Source organism: Anthonomus grandis, chromosome 22, assembly GCF_022605725.1.
Source record: "Anthonomus grandis grandis chromosome 22, icAntGran1.3, whole genome shotgun sequence".
NCBI lineage: Eukaryota > Metazoa > Arthropoda > Insecta > Coleoptera > Curculionidae > Anthonomus > Anthonomus grandis.
The window spans coordinates 41,337,851-41,358,235 of record NC_065567.1 but is presented as its reverse complement, the minus strand read 5'-3'; the positions used below and the strand labels follow the sequence as shown (position 1 = coordinate 41,358,235).

General features: G+C 37.8%; 1 protein-coding gene across 1 annotated transcript; it reads right to left on the bottom strand.

Annotated features, from left to right (window-relative positions):
• Positions 1-19,529, bottom strand: LOC126748473 (pickpocket protein 11-like). Its single transcript, XM_050457726.1, has 6 exons — positions 19,525-19,529; positions 13,366-13,654; positions 13,091-13,295; positions 3,494-3,659; positions 321-409; positions 1-121 (listed from the first exon to the last, which is right to left on the bottom strand). The coding sequence occupies exons 1-6, from the start codon at positions 19,527-19,529 to the stop codon at positions 9-11; spliced, it is 867 nt and encodes a 288-aa protein (XP_050313683.1). The 3' UTR covers positions 1-8.
• Between the last annotated feature and the right edge of the window lie 856 nt (positions 19,530-20,385).

The window sequence follows — 20,385 nt, the reverse complement described above, 5'->3', positions numbered from 1 at the left end:
AAGAACATTTATTTTTTAATTTTACAATTATTTATAAATAATTTTACGACTAAAATACCAATCTCCACAAAATTAATAATGCTAACTCCCAGTAAGATTGACACAATTCCTCCAAAGGTACCTAAAAAACAAAAAAAAAATATTTACCTGAAAATTATAGTTAAATTATATAAGATTTTCTATCTAACAGGAAAAACACCAAATTTATTTACTTTCTCAGTATTTTTCAAGAAAAGAAGATAAGATATTAAGCTACCTTAAACCGCAGGTTAAAATAAAACGTAATTCCTAATATAACGTTTAAATAAAAATGAACTCACTTAAAGCCTCATACCATGTTACGGTCACAAATTTCTTGTACAAATTGCTGTAAGCCTTATTTGAAAATACGTGAATTCTGGATTGATTCCTAAAATCCGTATAGAAATAAAGTTAAAATATACATTTTATTATAATTATTAAGTAAGAGTGGCTAGAGAAGTGCAAAAAGTAAAATATAATTAATATAAATAAGTTTTTAAAGTGAATAAATTAAGCCCCGGCATGGGTAGATTCAACCTTTGAACATTCGGATTCCGAAGATCTCAGATAATTCGAGATGCAGCCGAGAATCTTGTATAAATAGAGACTGTCCCGATTAGACCTGAACAATGTAGAAGAAATCTTTGGCTCTTCCTGGAAGGCGCTAAGAATTTTCTATGAGAAAAATGATACCCATCACGCGTGACTATTTCAAATAGGCTGTGTTAATGACTATGTCTAAATGAATGAAAAAGCAGTGGGCATGATCCAATTCGCAACAAGGCGCTTAAAAACTGCAAACAAACTCTCTAGAAATTCTAAAGCAGTCTTGCTTCACAGCTTCCCATTCCAATGGAAATGATCAGCCAAATCATCCTGATCCGCAAAAAAGGAAATCACTAACAGACGAAAAGTTACAGGCCCGTCGAGAGTCGTGGAAAAACGAATCCTAAGGGATCTAGAAGCCACACTGAAAGACTTTAGTTCTCCCTTCCGGACAGTTTGGAGTCCGGAAGAGGACACGGAACATCTTAGCTGAAATAAACCATGACATCTTCAAGGCATTTATTAAGATGTGGCATCATAGACTATTATTAAAACTCTACATCCTGCCACAGGTTTAGGATGTAGATGTACCTCGGGACCTGCACGGAGCCCTTATTGGCTTTGCACCTTCATAGTCATCAAACAAAAATACTACCGGATATTCATCCCACCGGCATTGATCGGGATTATGCAAGCTTGCATCCTATACGTGGTAAGTCTATTAAAGTCCTGTGATTTTAGACTGGACGTCGATAAACTCCCAGGCGACAACGCTTGTGATTGTCACAAGAGCACCTTTCGTCTGTTATTCTTGGGTGTGCTTCTGCTCTCTGTTTGCCATCCACGGCTTGCTCTTCTTTCTTAGTGGCTGCGTGTAAAAGGGACACTTTCATCTTTTCTCCTTCAGCAAAATCGAAGGTGTGCATGCAACGTGCCGAGAGAGGAATGGCCGTGGGGGATAACACACGGTAGATAACGTTCCCTCTGGAATACCCGGCCATCTTCCAGAGTATTCAGCCTTACCCAGGTATACGGCTCTGCTTGGGTGGACTACTACTTCCGATGTACTCGTGAGACCAACATGATGGTCCATGTGCACACACTGTAAAATAACCTCTTCCTCCCTCAATTCCCCTTCATTAAGGCGGCCCTGAAACTTCTAAGCTGCCATAGCCTCTGCTCTTGTTGCGGCACCTTCCTTTGGAGGGCTCATAAATATCTCCACCTCCGGGCGCTCTGCCTTGGCAGGAGACCCGGGCTCCCTATCTTCAGTTAGTGAAAATCATGCTGGAGCTCTCGATAGGGCACAGCTAAAACGTAAAAACCTAAATGGTGCAGAAAAGAGAAGGAGGAGGAAGGCTTTGACTGCCGAGAAAGCCAAAGATCCTCTGGGTTCGCTTTCCGTGGGGGCCTTGACTCCCACTCCTTCCGCGGAACGAACGCCTGGGGCTTCCGAGTGTGAGTCCAAAATTGCAGTTGGCAGTGAGCCGAGCGGGACCTAAGTTGGTTTTACTGCTGGAATTCGAGGCCATCCTGTGGACTCCGCCCAACAGTGGGACTTAGTCGCTGCAGTTCCAGGATCCAACTCATCTCACGATTCCCCTCGCAGTTCTGGGACTCCGATTTATATCAAATACGAGAGGGTGAAGTGGGCAATAAAATCATTCTCCCCTCCCCCTCCCCTTTAAATCTCCGACCATCGATGGGTTATATCAATACTTTCTACAAAATGGCTTAAATATACTAACTCCACATATCGTCATACTATTCAGAACTTTCGTCGCTTAGGGCTACGTCCCAAAGTTATGGCGTGAGTTGAAAGTTGTCTTTATTTCGAAAGCAGGGAAAAGCGACTACACTGACCTTAAATGATACTGACCAATCAGCCTTACCAGTTTTTTGCTGAAGACGATGGAGAGCCTGAAGTACGCAGAATTCGACTAGTGACGGGTATCTTAACCGGACACTGGCATGTAACTCGGACTGCCGGTGGTTTTGGGAGGATAACGAAACTGCAGACCACGTTATCAGTCTCGATAACGTGGGGAGGGCGACTTACAGTGTACCGAGCGGCTTTAAGTCCTTCAAACCAGAGAGCCTCATTGACTTGTCCAAGGCTATTCGCCTCTGGTAGCCCTCGGTAGGGCACGACAAATCCATTAGGAGACCCATGTACATAACAGCCCCCGGCTGCCCACTGCACCACAAGTCGACTGTAGTATATGTAGTTATAATTCATGTATTAAAAGTTGATCACACTGTACACTATATTGCATCTATAATAAGTAATTTAGCTTGATATTTGCATTTTATAACTACATTTATCCGGCTCTGATTCAGTTTGGGATTATTTCCTATTATGGAGTTCGTACATATCCAAAGCGTTAAGGTACTTTATATAGTTTCTCAGATATTGCTTAATAAGGGTCGTGTAGATCATGATGTGGATGGTCCCTTTCTTGTAGATTCACATTGCTCCTATATATACATCATCGGTCCACGCTTGTCATGTTGTGTGGAGCGTCTATGTTCAATTGACAAGATCGGCTTTAAGGGCTCTCCTAGGCCTTCCAACAGAGTTGATTCTTAGGAACTACTTCAATATTTTGTAATCTAGGAAAAATATCCAGTATCCGCGGCGTTACGCTGAGAGTATCTGCAACCCCTTCAAGCTGGATCTGTAATAGTTGCCAAGAATTTTTACTACAGTAAACCTTATTCTTTTTTTAGATCAAACCATACAAAATCAGATGAAATACTCTTAAGAGATATAAAGAGTCGATGTCTTGGAATCCCGCGGAGTTGGGAGAATTGATACAGCAGATCTTGCTAGAAAAGTATCTGCTGCATCCTATAATGAGTTAAAAACTATACTGGGAAATAAAATACTAGAAAATCTATTTAAAAATAACTATTTTTTACTTACGGGTATTGAGGGTTATTCGAAAAAAACTCAAAATAATTTGTATCTATACTGTAAGTAACATCGTCGCAATTAGGATAGCAATGGCTACATGAAAGTGAGTCTTCTCGGTCGAGGCTTAGTTCGTTAAGGTCAGCTCCTTCTTGGGGGTAGTACCTTAACCATTTACCTACAGACAAATAGAAAATGCTGAGAATGATTATTATTGTTTATCTTACCTGTTACCTACTTTTTATATACTTAAAAGGGATTTTACGAATAAATTTAATGAATAAGAGGGAATGCAATTATATATATATATATATGATTGTGTCGAAAATGCAAAGGAAGTTGATTATATTTTTTTGGATAAAGAACTTTTGAAGAACAGGCACTCTTGTTCATTATCGATAAAATGAATCGTTTTGAAGGAAAAAAAACAACCTGAAAATAGAATGTAATAAATAAAAAAGCTAGTAATTCGAGACAACTAAAAACTTCATGTGTAGGTTTAACTTGCACTCCGTGACGTCTGATACACTCGCGGGTACAACGAATCGTGGAGTGCTGTACTCGCCACAACAACCATGGATTGTTCCGTATATCATACTGAATTCTAATTCTCTGTATGAAGTTCCTCCCGAATATCGACAGGAGTTGCATACGCCAAGGTTTTGAAGTGACCCCATAGGTAAAAATCCAATGGCGTTAAATCGGGAGACCGAGGAAGCCAGGTAATGTATCTTCCTCTACCTATCCAACGGTTTGGAAAAACGTTATTCTCCATTCAATCGTAGCGGTAATACGAATGGCCCAATTAAAAAATTGCCAATGATTCCTGCCCAGATATTAATTGATTGGAACTGATGTTGATGATGAGAAACAACAGCGGCATGAGGATTTTTATCAGCCCATACATGCGAGTTATGTAAATTCACAGTATCATTTTTGGTAAACCGTACTGTTCTTCTCTGGCCAGCATCAGTACTTACCCGTACCAATACCAGTTTCCCTTAGACGTTGGTCAATTCGTTGAAATGTCTTTTGATTGACATTTTTTTTATAAAAAAGTTCCATATTATTTTTTTATTTTCTACCTGAATGCGAGAGATTTCCCACATTTTCCGGGACACTCTGTGTATACGTCTCCCATATAAACTTATTGGTTGTCTTCTCTGGCGATCAAAAAGTCAGTTCTCCACTTTCACTCGCCAAACCCCGATCCTACTCTAGAATTCACCTTTGTAACAGTTTTAATGAGTAAGGGTCCTATTCTGCTAAGTTCCGTTTACTCAAGACCTTTCAAAGTAGTCTCTTCTCCTCTGACATACCCATCTTGGTAGGAGGCGAACTAAACTCCAAACACCAAGTTTGGGGATGTAGGTGCTCCTTATACAGGAAATGGCAGAAACCATTACATTTAATGTATTGTCCCCTTAACACTCCCAATCTTACACAAGTTCATGTATTATATGAAATTTTCTCGGACCACCTCCCCATTTATATTGACCTTACGAACAAAATCGCTTTCTCCTGTCTCAGAGTCTTCCCAGGCTGGCTGCAATACAGAAATTATATGCAGTCCTGCGCACCAGTCCCACCAATAAACGATCCTTCAATCCTTGACGATGATATAAACGGGTTGACCCAGAACATCTCTGAAGCTTTGTCATCAGCTAAGAGAGAGCTCCCTCAACACTTTAATAAAACCCCCATCCCAGACGATAGCAGAGAGGAAAAGACACCGATACCATCTTAGAAAACATGCCTTAAGATCAGGCGATACTTTTATTAAATTAATGTTTTATGGAGCTAATTGTCGAGTGTAAACACCTGAAGTATCCAACTTCGCGATGTGGGAGCAAAAACTCAACGATATTGAGAAAAATATTGAATATCCATTGGAGCTCTTCCGCCAAGCTCAGAACTTAGTTAAAGGAGAGGGCAATGAGCGGGCCGATGAACTGGCAAGACAAGGATCCGTTAACCTCTTCGTAGGCCCCAAACCTTGTCCCGGTCTTAACAAAAAACAAATCTCCCAAGCACTTAATATGTGGGCCTGGGAAAAAACAAGGAAGAATTGGAGAAGGACAGAAGGATGTAGACAGGCAAGGAAATGATACCAAACCATGACGGCTCTAAAGCAAGGTGACTGCTAACAAAACCCGACAAAGTATCAAAGACTTGGTGGAAATCCTGACCGGGCACTAAACAGGCATCTACACCTTCTTGGTATAAGAGAAAGCCTACTCTCCGAATTGCGGTATAGGGGAGGAAACCTTATACCACATACTAGGTATCTGTGATAGGGGGAGTCGCCTGAGAAGCAAAACTTTCGGAGCAACGACACTCCAACGGGAAGATCTTAAAGATCTGGACTGGGACAATGTGCAAGCCTTTATTAAAAGGACCGACTCAGTGAAGACCGCGCATTGGGAGTGGAGGCGTGGGGGTGGGTGATTCTGGGGTTGGCGAAAAGGGACTGCTCAGGCTTACTTGCCGAGTTCTAGCTCCCCCACCCTTACTACTACTACTACAACTAGTTAAAGGAGATAGGAAATCTTTTCAATAATTTATCCCTTTCCGCACTGCAACAAAAAGTTCAGATCTTTGCAACTCACTCGAAGGTCTTCCCTAACTCCCTAAAAAATCCAGTAATGTAATTAAAAAAAATGCAAATATGCACTCTTTTGCAATAGCCCGCATAATCCTAAACTCTGTCCAAATAGCCCTCGAAACCTCAACGGAATCCCCCAATATTCAAGTAACTTCCGCCTTGAAACACCTTGTCGTTACCTCAGCTTAGTGATCTTACCAATATAATCAACGGTGTATTTCAATTCTCGTACGTCATTAACCTGCTCTTGTACTGCAATAGACACGAAATAATCCTCAATTGTCGGTTTGATTTTAGAACCAAACACCCACCAGAGAACTCCGCTTGCCTTCCACATTCTCTCCGGAGCAAATCGTGTAATGCTCACTGGGGTTGTATGTCCTGATATAAGCAAGGCTTTCGATAAGATATGGCATGAGTAGTCGCTGCCCTTTTTTCCACTGCTTTAATTAACTTGTCCATTAATTTTTGACTTCCATAATTTAGTGTCTGTGCAGATGGATTTGCATCCACCTACCGCCCAATAAGAGCAGGAGTTCCACAAGGTTCCCCTCTACTCCCTATTGTTCAATAGGTTCATGCGAGATTTATTACGACTACAATATGATAAACTTCTCTTTAATATGCCGATGACACCGCGATTATCACAATTTCCCAAAACAAAATTGTTTATTAAATCTAACTGCAAAGACGCATTACATTAATCCACTCCTGGATGAACCGCTGGGTATTGGAGATCAACTGCAAAAATACCCCTTCTTTTCTAAGAGGAAAAAAGCCATCACCTGGATTTGAAGGCAGCAATCTCAGACTCGGACCTGGGATCAGTCCGATATATTTATTTATTTATTTATTTGGTGACCATATAGGGATACAACAGGCTACAAGCCCAAAAAAGTAGCTACAAACTTATCTTAACTAACTTAAATATACTATTTTATTAAGACTAAATGGTTAAGTACATAAATCAAAATAATTTGAATATAAAAGAATATACTTAAAAAAAAAACAACTTTCTAATGCTAAATTTCTACATTAGCCTCATAAACTTTCAAAGACAATATTTCGTTTTAAAGTATTTTTGACTGTACTAAGTGATATGTTAAGAACGTCCAATGAACGGCAGTACAAATTATAACTTTTTGTTATTCTACATAATGGAGAGTTCTGACCATGATTTGTTTTCCTGAATGGAATAAAAAATTATTCGCTCGATCTGATGTTGACTTGAGGAATGTTGAATTTAAAAAGTGAAAACATAGGAGGAGTGTTCAGCTGACAATTCATTACTTTATATAAAAACGAAACATCAGTTATGAAACGTCTGTCGAAAAGTGAAATCACGTCAAAATGCTCTCGAATTGAATTGACATCATGATATGAACCGAAGCGGGTTTTAAAAGAAAGAAATCTTAAAAATTTGTTTTGGATGCTCTCAAATCGATCAATGTAAATTCCATACCTACGGTTCCAAATAATGCTTTCAAAGTTCAATTTGCCAAGATTAAATGTATTAAATTAACATTTAATAGCTCGAGAACTAGAAAACATTTCACATTTACGAAAAATATAACCCAACAATCTAGAAGATTATGTTACTATTATAATATATATACTATATTATATTTATATGATGTGATGTTTTACACTGTACTTCCGGACTAGCGTGTACTGCTCTTGCCGGTCTTTTGAATGATCCTTTGTCGAGATTAGGCGCCATCTTTTTATAATTCTGAGTCGCATCTAGGTGCTTAGACTTGTGACTCACTCAGAGAATAGGAACACAGAACACAAAGAGGAAAACTTGGTCTGTTTTTACTCATTGGTCTGTTTTTTGTGAATAGGAACCGACTGGTCGGATTAAGGTTTGGTTGCTTGTATTTATGAGGTCTGGGTGTGATGTTATTGGACGCGAGCCTCTGCTCCGTAGGCTACGGAACTTTTGGCTGGTGAGAAAAGGTCGGGCGGAGGTGTGAACGTAACCGGTCCTTTACGGTGCTTTTTGGTAATGTTTTAGGTTTTTGGCGGTTGGATTGTGTTTTGTATGAGGTTTATTTTTATGTGGTTTGTAAGGATGGGAATTGGGATTTGAACACATTAGGAAGGAAACGAACGGACACTGCGAGAGCTTAGGCCTCGACTCCCAGCGATAGCTTGATCGCCGGGTTGGTATTTAATTTCTCAAGTTTTGCCATTAGATTGTCGATTTTCTTTTCAGGCAAACTTAAGAGGTTTAGGAGATTTGTGTTTTTGGTTGATAGCTCGGGGCGTTTCATGTGTGATGATGTATTGCCATCCTTTGGCTCCGCCCTTCTGTTATTAGAGTCCGTGTCGGTCGTTTTCAAGGTCTCAGCGAAGCTTTTTTTTTGGTTATTTATGTTTTTTATATTAGGATTTTTTGGGCAGCGCCAATAACTCGCCGGGTGGTCACCGCCGCAATTGCAACATTCCGCCGGGGTTGCTCTGTTCTTTACACTTTCTGAGTAGAAATGTTCGCCTTTGCATTTATGGCAACGCGGCTTTGCGTTGCAATTGCTCAGGACGTGATCATGTTCCTGGCAGCGATGACACTGCCCAATTTGCTCCCTGTTTGCAATAGTCTGAGTCCTTAAGCGCTCGACGCGGACCCTGATGTTTAAAATGTTATCAATCTCAAACACATTTTTCTTGCTCTTTAGTTACGAGGAATCTGATGAGGTCTGTGGGTCTTGGTTGGCCTGGGCCGGTTTTAAACCAACCGAGTTCCTCCGGCTCAAACCATCGCTCTCAGCTCCTCCCCGACCTCTTCTAACTTGAAGTTTTGGTCAAGTCCTCTCAGCATCACGTTTAGCTTCCTGTCCTCTTCAAGGAAAAAAGAATGGAATTCCATTCCCTCCTCCTTGAGAAGTCCTGTTAGTTCGCGGTGGTCGTTAGGGGTTTTGGGGAAGAGCGCTAATCCTAATCTGTCTTTCTGCACTTTTACGATGTTGATTTTTTTTTTCACAAAATGTTTTGTATTTTGTGGCCCAGTTTTTTTGTGCCCCTTAGCACTACTTTTGGAACTTTGTTAATATTTGAAATGGAATCAGTGCTCCTCCCCTTTTCCGCTAAGGAAAGGTTGTTTAAGGGCATGTAAAGTGAATTTTTTAAAATTTTGGAGTGGGATTTTCGGTGGAGTTTTGGATAGGATCTGAGGCTGACGATGTTGAGGGGACTAGCTCCCTGTTTGTTGTTATTTTAGGGTAAACCGGTTCCGATGCCGGCTCGCCTTCCTCTTGTGAAGGCGGAGACAGGCCCGCCTCTTCCCTGGTTCTTTTATTATTTTTATGTTCCTTTTGATTTCCAACACTAGCCAGACCCCCCTGTGCCGTCAGTTGCTCTTTGAGTTTGGAGTTTTGAATAGTAAGGGTTTCGTTTTGAGTCAACACCGCCCCGAGTTTACGTTAAGTCCGAGATCTGCCCATTGAGAGAATGGTTTTCTGAGATCAACTTTTTTATCTTATAGTCGAATAGTTCTGCTCTCTCGGTGATCTGAGAGTTTTTCAGTTTAATGTCGTACATCTCGTTTGCATTACTATCAATTTGCAAATCTCTTTCCCGAATTTTCTCCTCGAGTTTGCGTACTCTTTCCTCACTTTGCTCAATTTCCGCCCTCTGAGGTGGCGCTTTGCCAGCTCCCAGGTCGGGGTTTGGAGTGTTTTTGGGTCTTTTGGATAATCTGGGATCAGTACGGGATTTAGTTTGGGGTTTTAGGAACTTAGAGGAGTCGTCCGAAGTCTTATCCCGCTCTCTCTCTTGTCTGCTTATTGTTCTCTTATGGTCTTCACTTTTGGTTGATCTATCCGTTGAGTACCCATCCGATATGTCCATTTTTTGCTTGTCCTCCGTTTTTCTCCGGCGATGGTTGTGCCCCCAACTGACGATGGGGGGCGAGTCGACGTTTTTCTCCGCCGTTTTTGCTTTGGAGTCTTCTCTGCTTGATAAGTAAATTGGGTGTATCACGCTGTTGGGTGCAACTGCTAACTGCTGTCGACCCGGAACTGCTCAACTAACTGCTAACTGCTCCAACTGCTGAACTCAACTGCTTACTATTAGATCAATATGAATGTCAAACATCAGTTTAGAGTCCAATGTAATTCCCAAATCGCGTACGTAGTTCAATTTAGGTAAGCAAATATCATTAAATTTATATTGATAATTTATTTTATTTTTATTTCTTGAAAAGGTTATACTTTGACATTTTTTAATGTTAAGAAAGAGACTATTTTCATCGTAGTCGTTCCAGATCACTTTGGATTTTAAGGCAGTCGGCGATGTTAAATATCGTACAGTAGATTTTAAGATCATCGTATAATAGAAATTTAGTGTAACGTAAACAAGATTTTATATTATTAATGTATATAATAAAAAAAGGGGTCCTAAATGGGAGAAAAGTAATCGTAAATTAACCTTTCAAAAAGCTTAGCCAATATACACTATCGGACAAAAGTAGAGAAACTTTTTAAATTTGCGTTTTATTTGAATACTTCAAAACTAATGCAGTTCTACACATAATGAAAATCAACAATAATTGTTAAGACTTAATTTGTATAAAGTAAAATAAATTGTAGAAGAAAATCCTAAGATTTAATTTAATTAAACAAAATATTTATGAGACAAAAGTAGAGAAACTAAATTTTATTCCAAAAGTACAAGTTATTTCTTATTTCTATCTTAGAAAAATTAATAGTAAGTAGAGTATCCCTTATTGGCAATCACCTCGCGGCATCGATTTGGCATGGATTCCAACAGTTTCATAATGGTTTCCTCTCCAATAGAATTCCAGGAATCTTGTAAAACTTTTATAAGATCATTTTTATTACTGATCTGATGTTGCCTTACACGCCGGTCTAGTTCCTCCCAGAGGTTTTCAATCGGGTTAAGATCGGGACTTTGCGCAGGAAAGTCCATACCCCATTATATTTTCCGATAAAAACCAATCTTTGACAACCTTTGATTTATGTTTGGGGTCGTTATCTTGTAGGAATATCCAAGTCAAAGGTAAATTATCCTCAGCAAAGGGTAGCATTACATTTTGTAGGATGTCTAAATACACAAATCGATCCATGATACCCTCAATGATGTGTAATGGTCCTGTACCGAACCCAGAGAAGCAACCCCATACCATGCAGGAGCCACCACCATGCTTTACCGTAGGCTGTGTATATCTTGGATCGAATCTTTTGCCTTGTGGTCGATGTACCCATGAGATTCCATCGGACCCAAACAAATTGAACTTACTTTCATCAGTAAAAAGAACTTTTTTCCAGTCGTTGGTTGTCCAATGCAAATATTTTTGTGCAAAGTTGAGTCGGGCCTTCTGATTCTTCTTGCTAATAAACGGCTTTTTAGCGGCTCTTCTACTAAATAATCCTCCTTCCCTCAGTCGTCTTTGTATGGTCTTAGAACTAACATTAACACCAGGTAATTCACTTAAAATTTTATTTGCTGATTTGTGAGGATCAGACTGGGCAATTCTTTTTATCATCATTTCCATGTGTTTGGTTGTTTTTCTTGGGCGGCCACTTTTTTTAATGCTTTTTGTTGAATTTCGTGTTTTAAAATTAGAAATTGTCTTGCTAACAACGGACTTATGCAAATTAAGCGTTTTACTAATGTCCACTTGTCGTATACCACTCTTGTGTGCATCAACTATTTTTCTACGAAGGTCTTCAGACAAATATCTTCCGCGAGGCATGTTGATTAAAAAAACTATGCAAAACTATCAACAGAACTCACGTAAAGCGAACTAAATACTAAATTTGGACGATTGATATTTAGATTTCTCTACTTATGTCCATCCGAAAATATTTGAATTCTTTTATTGTAAATAAACAACTGATAAGAGGCATGTAAAATGCGGTAAAAAAACGCAGTTGTTGAGAACTACAATATTTGTAGTAAATATTTAATTTAAATACATGGTTTCCGTAAATCAAAGAATTTTTAGAAGTTTCTCTACTTTTGTCCGATAGTGTAGATAGTTTACTTATGGGCCTATAATTAGTAACATCTCTCTTTACCCCTCCTTTGTATATTGGGACAATCATCGAAGTTTTCCATAGCGCTGGGAATTCCCCTTCTTTTAATGAAAGATTATAAATATGTGTAAGAGGACCGGCTATTAGACTTGCAGTATTTTTTAGAAAAATGGGAGCAATTTTATCGGGACCTGCACCTTTTTTGACATTTAAGGTTTTTAGAGCATCAGATAAAACATTCGACCATATGCCAACTTGGAAAAAACAGCTGCCAAGGCCAAAGGCCAGCTGTCCGCTCTCTAAAAAGACCAAGATTCCCATCTACCAAACCTACATCCACCCGATCATTACCTTCGCCGCCGACACTTGGGCAGACATCTCGCCCAAGCATTTGCAAAGGCTTCAGGTAGTGGAAAACGTAAAATGTTCAGAATGTATTCTGGTGTCTTGAGTTAATAAAATCTTGAATATTAATCTCAAGTATTATTTGCGTACCAATATTCACAACAAAGTATAAAACACAAATAAAAATATATATTTTTTGGAAATGGATGAATTATTCAAAAAAGGCGCATAAAACTTTTTTGGAAAATCTACTAGAAAAAAGTTATACTCAAAAAAATCTTCCTCAAAAAATCCACAGGAAAAATATAAAAAATTTCGGTTTTTATTTTTTTTTCTGTAAAACTTGGTTGAAGAAAAAATTAATTAATAGACTGGCATACAAATATTTTTCTTGCTAATACTTTAACAATGATTAATGTATAACAAACATAACGATTTTTTATCAAATATGACAGCAAATGGTATTGTTACAGCTCAAGTAATAAATATTACTCGAAATTATCCGACACTGGCACTCTGTGCCAGTGTCGGATACATCTCTGTGACTTTCTATTTTAGATCTGATGATATTTAAAAAAAAAGACTAAAATTTAAATAAAAACGAAATTAAAATAACATAAAAACACGCATGTCAAATGGAATTAAAAATAGTAATGGTACCTTGATATCTATTTAGGCATGGTATATCCACAAGGTTACAAAACATGACATCCTCTTTCTCTATTTTAAATTCGGCGATCGGCAAAACAACTGGAATGCAATTGCAAAGAAAATGCATGCTAGTAAGTTTACATGTAACAAAGCAATTACTTGAAGTATACAGTCCAAAAGCGGTTTTCTCCTCATCAGAAAACTTGCATTTTCTCTAAAAGAATATTGTTGTTGTTTATCGGAATATGTGCATTTGTTCAATAGTAAATTTTGTTTTCACTTACCTGTTTCTTTTTCAAGCTTCTTACTTGACCATAAGTCTGCAATACATTTGGTTCAACTTTTAAAAATACTTCTGAGTTTTCTTGTACAATAATTTGTCTTAAAGATCCACTAATTAAATCAGGAAAATCTCCTGGCAAAAAGATTTTAAGCATACATCCTTTTGCGGATAATGAAGTGTAGAAATAGTCTGAAGCGTTTATGTTTATTGATACTGACAGCCCATTAGATACCCCTATACCTGTGAACTGCTTTGATACTTTTGGTACTTGAGTATTGGTATCTTTTAGCCTAATGTACAAAAAAATAATAATATTTTCATACTTCTTTAAAATGTACCCTTACACTTCAGCTTCTGAAGAAGTTCTAATATAATTAAAAACACAACAAAACCCACTATCAGTTAATCTGGTTTGAAATAACTTCATGCAATCAGCTGGAACAGAATCCCAGCTACAGTCAGCTAGTAAATCACTGCAAGGGGTTATTAACGTCGCTAGACGAAAAACTATGTCATTTTTGGTTGTTCCATTGTCGTAGATATCAAGCAAATCTTGGAGTAATGGAAAATTGGTTGCCCCATTAATGTTGTTGTCATAAAGACTACCCAACAAACTTACTAGTTCTAAGGTATCATTTATGTTTTTATTAGGGGTTAAGTTGCTCCTATAAATTAAAAACATATTTTTGAAAGTTTTACTTACTAGCAATTTTAAAGTGTGCACTTATTAAATTAGAGTTTTCTGTCTCGACCTTTTGCATACTTTTGGCGATTTTGAATCAATGCTAAATTGTTTGTTACCAGTTAGAGACTCAAGAATGTTTCAAGAAGACATCTTCATAAAATAGTTATATCAAGCAAACCTTTAAAAATGCTCCTTAAATTGATCGGCAGAGAAGATCAATTCACGATAAAAAATTAGGAGAATTTTTTTTTTCGAAACTGATACTTGATGTTCGTTCGTGTGATATTTAAGAGTCTAGCTTGGCAACACTTAAATATCACATCCGTCTCCTGCCCCAAATAATCAAGAATAAAAATAAACGGTCTAATTAATTCAGGCAGAAAAAATTAATTTCTTGAGTAGTACGCAATGTTAGTTTCTCCTATCTTACTCTTTAAATCGTAGCAATAGAGAAACCTTTTGGATTAAGATGAGATTCAAAATATAGTAATTACTGAGGCGCAAACACCTAGAGTTCCATTCAGAGCAAGCTATGAATTTGAATGAATTTAATTTACTTCCACATTAAAACAGTCAGACTGATGCATTACACTGGCATCAGTTGTGGTAGAACTGATCGACTGATGAATGGTCCGACTGAAGTCGGAGCATTAATACGTATTTGACCACTCTAGTCTATAGCCATTAAAAAAACTGGAATACATTTCATGTGGTCCACCTGGCTTATCGATCAATATCAATCTATCCTCATGGAAGAACAGAAGATAGCTCGGCAGTTGTGTTGGAACTTGGTCTCTCGTGTGACCTAAAGTTTATTTGCCCAGCAGGAAGTGATATCGTAAGTGAAGTACATACAAGAATAGATTGTATTTAATGCCTGTTGTGTATTGCCGTTGAAAAAATTGTGAGAAAAAAGAGGTTTTAGTTTTATACATACAAATGGTTTGCCAAAAATATTGCTCGCTGTTTGCTAATTTTATTTATATCGCATATTGCTACACCAGGAAAATCTACTTCAGTAATTTTTAAACTAGATACATCTAAAGTTATATAAACAGCTTCTCTATCCCAATTTTGTTTAATGTCATATGTTACATATACGACGCAACTTAAGCCAATAACGATGCACGATATCCAAAAAACTCTGAAACGAACATATTAAGTAAGAAGTCCAATACAATATGAATTCTTACCTTTCAAATGTAGATTTTTCATTTAAGAAACTACAAGTGGGGACTGCGGTGTTTTTACAAAAACTTTCCCAAATCTCAGATGCACTCATCGTGTTTTATTCGTGTTTAACATTTCTATAGAATAATTTATTCGAAAATGTTTACTAAAAATGTTTTCATATTTTCGAATCAATGTACCTAATTGACACCATTAGGTGTTAGAAGAAAAAAGGGTCAAAAATTAATGTTTTGATTCGACATGCGGTTTATATATTATTAATTTTAATCGATATTGTACGTTGATGTTTATCAGAGCGCTGCGTAAAAATTAATTTTTAAAAAGTATTTTACATTTTCCCACATAAGATTTGCATGATAATATGGGGGCTCGGTCGTTCTTAAATATATAATAAAATAATTGTTGATATTAGTAATATACAGGTTGGCGAATTAAAGATGCATAGTCAAAACAATGGTTACACGGCTTCCTCTCGTTAATTAGCGGCTCCCTCTGATACGTATTTTGCTGTTTTTATCTTATTTTACTATGTTAGTCCTTGATATAACTCTTTATACTTTTTCCAAAGGAGTTCAAAATATTAAATGGTTTTATGGAGAAAATTTGTCGAAAAAAGTACAATGTAGGGATTTGTTTTCAATTACATTTGAAAATAGACCGATTCCTTGTGACCATAGAATTTTAAATCTTGCTTTGAATTTTTTAACATCCTATTGTCTTCAAGATTATCATAAATTCCACACTAAAGTACAAGAATTTAAAGCCTTCTATCGAAAAGGTCCAGGAGCAAGAGCTAATGGAAGAAATGGTTTCTATAGCCTTAGAAGTGAATTCAACACGATTAAGTAGAAATGTTGGAGATAAACTGGGTATGCACCATAAAACTTTTACCAGTATTTGGAAAAAACGTGGGTAGAAATATTTGAAATCTTCCAAAACTCAGGAGATATTTCCCGAAGACCAGTGGCAAAGAGTAGAATTTTGTGAAACCATGCCAACCATTCACGAACCTGGCCCTACACCACCTCATAAGTAAGGTGGAGGATGCTCTACGCATTTACAAAATAATCTGCCAAGCATTCTAGTGCCATGGGTCAGAACCCTGTTTGGTGAGTTGAATAGAGGTCATGCTCTTGCAGCGTTATATATTTGCCCAGCTCAACAGGGAGTTGAGCTGAACGTTGGCGGGTAGGGGGTGCCCACAGGGAGGAGTATTATCACCAACCTTATGGTGCCTAGTGGTCGACAGCTTGATCAAATATTTAAACAAGGCTGGCCTATAACTGGCCACATAGACCTACGCTGATAACCTGGTAATCTTGTACCTGGGAAAGCTTCCACAATGGAGGGCCCGATGATGAAGACTCGTATAGTGGACAGATGATGTCTTTCGAGGAGTCTCAGGATCAACTCCAAAAAAGCAGAGCTTCTAGTATTAACCAGGAGAAGTAACTTTTACATACCACCTGCTGTCTCTCTGGGCGGAGTGCAGTTGCAAGACTCTAGAACAGTTTTATTTCTGGGTATTATATTAAACTCAAACTCTCCCGGTACGATCACGCAAACACCAGAATTAAGAAGGCCACCTGCCCCCCATTGGCTTGCAGACAGGTTTTCGGCAACACCAGGGCTCTATCCTTGAGATCCTTCACTGGATCTATTAATCTATTATCAAACCTCTATCGTTGAGTGGACACGTACAAATAAAGCAAAAATTCGGGCACAATCCGATAGAGTCCAGTCCAGTGCCTTGCATGTCTCAGTATAACGGGTTCCATGTGAACGGCGCCAACTAGAGCGCTAGAAACTCTGTTGAGTCTTCCGTTATTGGACCTAGTGGTGCAATTTGAGGCAATTAGGACTGCGCATAGGCTACATCGCCTTGATGAACTACGGGTTGATGAGACTAGCTACACTACCGCTCAAAAGTATTTGCCCACATATGGCTGTTTTAAAGTTATAACTAAAAATAATAAGCCCATCAGTTATTATTATGAAACGGTTTATTTATAACAAAATGAATATAAACAATACATTTTTCAATTAATTAAATTTAAGAAAATCAAATTTTGGATTCATCTACATGTCCGCTTCGATTTTTAATAACAGCTTCACAGAGTTTCGGTAGTCTTCTAATTAATTTGTCCAAAGTTTCCGGAGGTATCTTGTGCCACTCTTCTTGGATGATCCTCCACAAGTCTTCTTTTGATGTGTTGGATTTTCGCACTTGTCTATCCAGTTCATCCCACAGTAATTCGATAGGATTGAGGTCCGGTGATTGTGGGGTCCATACCATCACTTTCAGAAGATGTTGCCTTTGTAATTGTCCTTAATATTGCTTACACAATTTCGACGTGTGCTTGGGGTCATTGTCATGTTGAAAGATGAAGTTTTCCCCAATTATTCGAGTACCAGAAGGAAGTACATTATCACTTAAAATTGTTTTGTAACCCTCTTTTCGAAGAATTCCCTCTATTCTAATTAGATCGCCCACTGCAGATCCTCCGAAACAACTCCACACCATCACCGAACCACCACCGTACAGTTCTCAGCGACCCTTTCATTGGCATAACGGCGAACAAAAACTCGCCTCTTCGTTCTAAAAACCTCGAACGAGTCGAAATCGTCACTCCAGAGAACTTTCTTCCAGTCATCAATGGTCCATTTTGTGATTGCTTTTCCATGGTGTGATTGCTTACTCAAATCTTTTCTTTTTGTTGACATTCTTCAGTAGCGGTTTTGATACAGCTAAACGTCCTTTAAGACCAGCATTATAAAGTCGCCGTTTTACTGTCGAAACACTGACCGCTTTTTTACGCTCCTTGTTGATTTTTGCTGTGATTTCAGGGGCGGTAAGGCCTCTATTGCGTTTGCTTGTAATTATAATATTTAAATCCTCCTTTGAACTTGTTGCCTTTGGCCTTACCGATCGAGGTTTGTTGCTAATAGTCCCTTCTCTGGTGAATTTCCTAACATTATAATCGACAGTCTGCCTTGAAATTCCCAAATCCGTCGAAATTTGACGGTTAGTCTTTCCAGCCTTATGAAGTCCAATGATAATACCTTTTGTTTCTACCGATAACTCTTTTGTTTTAGCCATTTTAAAGAATGTGGAAAAACCAGCAAAGAAACGGTGACAATCGTCAATAAGCAAGCGAAATTATTTACCTATGTTACACAAAATCAATTCTTGAAGACTAGACACCTTTAAATGTTTCAAGTTTCATCGGAAACGAGCTGTAAACAGATTAGTTTTTTAGAAGAACTGCATATTTTCACTACATTATTTGTTATTTGCAAGACTATTTTTAAATACTCAGTATTTTTCAACGAACCATAGTTGATAGGTATACTGTTTAAGCATATATGCAATTTACAAAAGAGGTACAATCTAAATATAGGTATAAAGATAAGATTTTTGTATCTAATTTAAAATATTAAAAAGAATACATTGTCGGCAAATACTTTTGAGCGGTAGTGTATGTAAAAATCTGGTCATAGGCCGTAAAGCAGTGCCCTCTCCTTCTGATGGGTATACAGATGGTCCCCTCATTACATCCCCCTTCATCACAAACAAAAACTTCAGTTCGCGCTGAAGCTTTTGTTTCGCTGTCTTGAAATGCAGACAGGAAATCCTAAACTGGAGTCGTATCTATCTGTTTGGACAGCAGGGCTGCCATTAAGGCTATTAAGGCCGAAAAGGTGAGCTCCAAGCTCGTATTGAAGTGCATAAAAAAGGAACTGGTAAAGGTGGGCTGTATGGTCTGGGTGCCTGGGCTCTCAGACCATCTACACTACAAATCAATCATCTTTTGTATTATACATGGGAAACAGAATCCTTCCGCTATTCGATATTGACCTCGGAAAAATTTCATCCATTTGGGCCTTTTGTTCTAATTTTTCATATTCAATATTTTCACAAAAATTACGTCTCTTTTAATTTTAATTTTTTCGTTTTCTAAATCTAACAAATGAAACGATTTTGATTCTTTTTAGTAACCCACAAATATTAATTTTTGTGCCTTTTCCTCCAGCTTGTCACGCCGTATTTCTTTAGGAATGTGAGCATATACCACACTACCAAAAATATGCAAATTTGAAACATCTGGATTATTTTCATACAAAAGCTCGTAAGGAGTCTTGTTTTAGACCTTGTTGGCAACATGTTTTGCAAAAAATTTGCTGTTACTACTCGCCCTCTCCCCAAAATTTCTTGGGCAGATTAGAATCAATAAGCATACATCTTGTCATTTCTACTAGCGACCTGTTTTTTCTTTCAGCTACCCCATTTTGCTCCGAACAATATACAGCAATATTGCAGTATATACTGGACTTTAATACCTTGCTCTTTTAAATAGATACGCAAGTTATGACCTATATATTCCCCTCCTCGATCTGATCTTATTATTTTCGGTCTTTTGTTAAACTGATTTTTCATTAATTCAACAAACTCTCTAATGTTTCATTTTTATGTGACATTAAGTAAATAATAGTAAAACGTGAAAAATCATCTATGAGGGTAAGTAAATATTTTTTATTTCCTGGAGTAACATTTTTCATAGGACCACATACATCCGTATGAATCATATCCAAAATTTCTGTTGAGCAACTATACGACTTTTTAGGAAAACTTTTACGTGTAATCTTACCTTTAACACAACATTGGCAAATTTCCCTTATTCCGCAGTCATTCATTTTAATTCCCATTGCCAAATCCTTTTTCTCTAGCTCCTTAATGGCTTCAATATTTTTGTCTAATGGCCACTAACCATCAACACTTTATCATATACCAATAACTCATACAGCTCTGGTGATACTCATACAGCTGTTGCCTGTTGATTTCCGTTTCTGGAAATGTCACACGTGTCTCAATTAAAATTTACTCTGTAACCAGCACTTGTCAACTTCTTAACAGATATTAAATTACAGTCAAGTTGTGGTGTAAACAATACATTATCCAGATTTAATTTAACAACTTTTCCAGTATCGATTAAGCAGTTAATTGAACCCGAACCGACACCTTCAATTTTTGATAATTGGCCCTTTTCTGCTAATTGCACGAAACCATCCCTACTTGCGTCAAAATCCACAAAAAAATATTTTTCATTTACCATATGACTCGTTGCACCAGAGTCTATGAACCAC

Coding starts and splice junctions, on each gene's coding strand:
- LOC126748473 (XM_050457726.1), bottom strand. Junction 13,296..13,365: donor GAAGCTTGAAAAAGAAACAG/GTAAGTGAAAAC, acceptor ATATTCTTTTAG/AGAAAATGCAAGTTTTCTGA. Junction 410..3,493: donor TCGAATAACCCTCAATACCC/GTAAGTAAAAAA, acceptor TACGGATTTTAG/GAATCAATCCAGAATTCACG.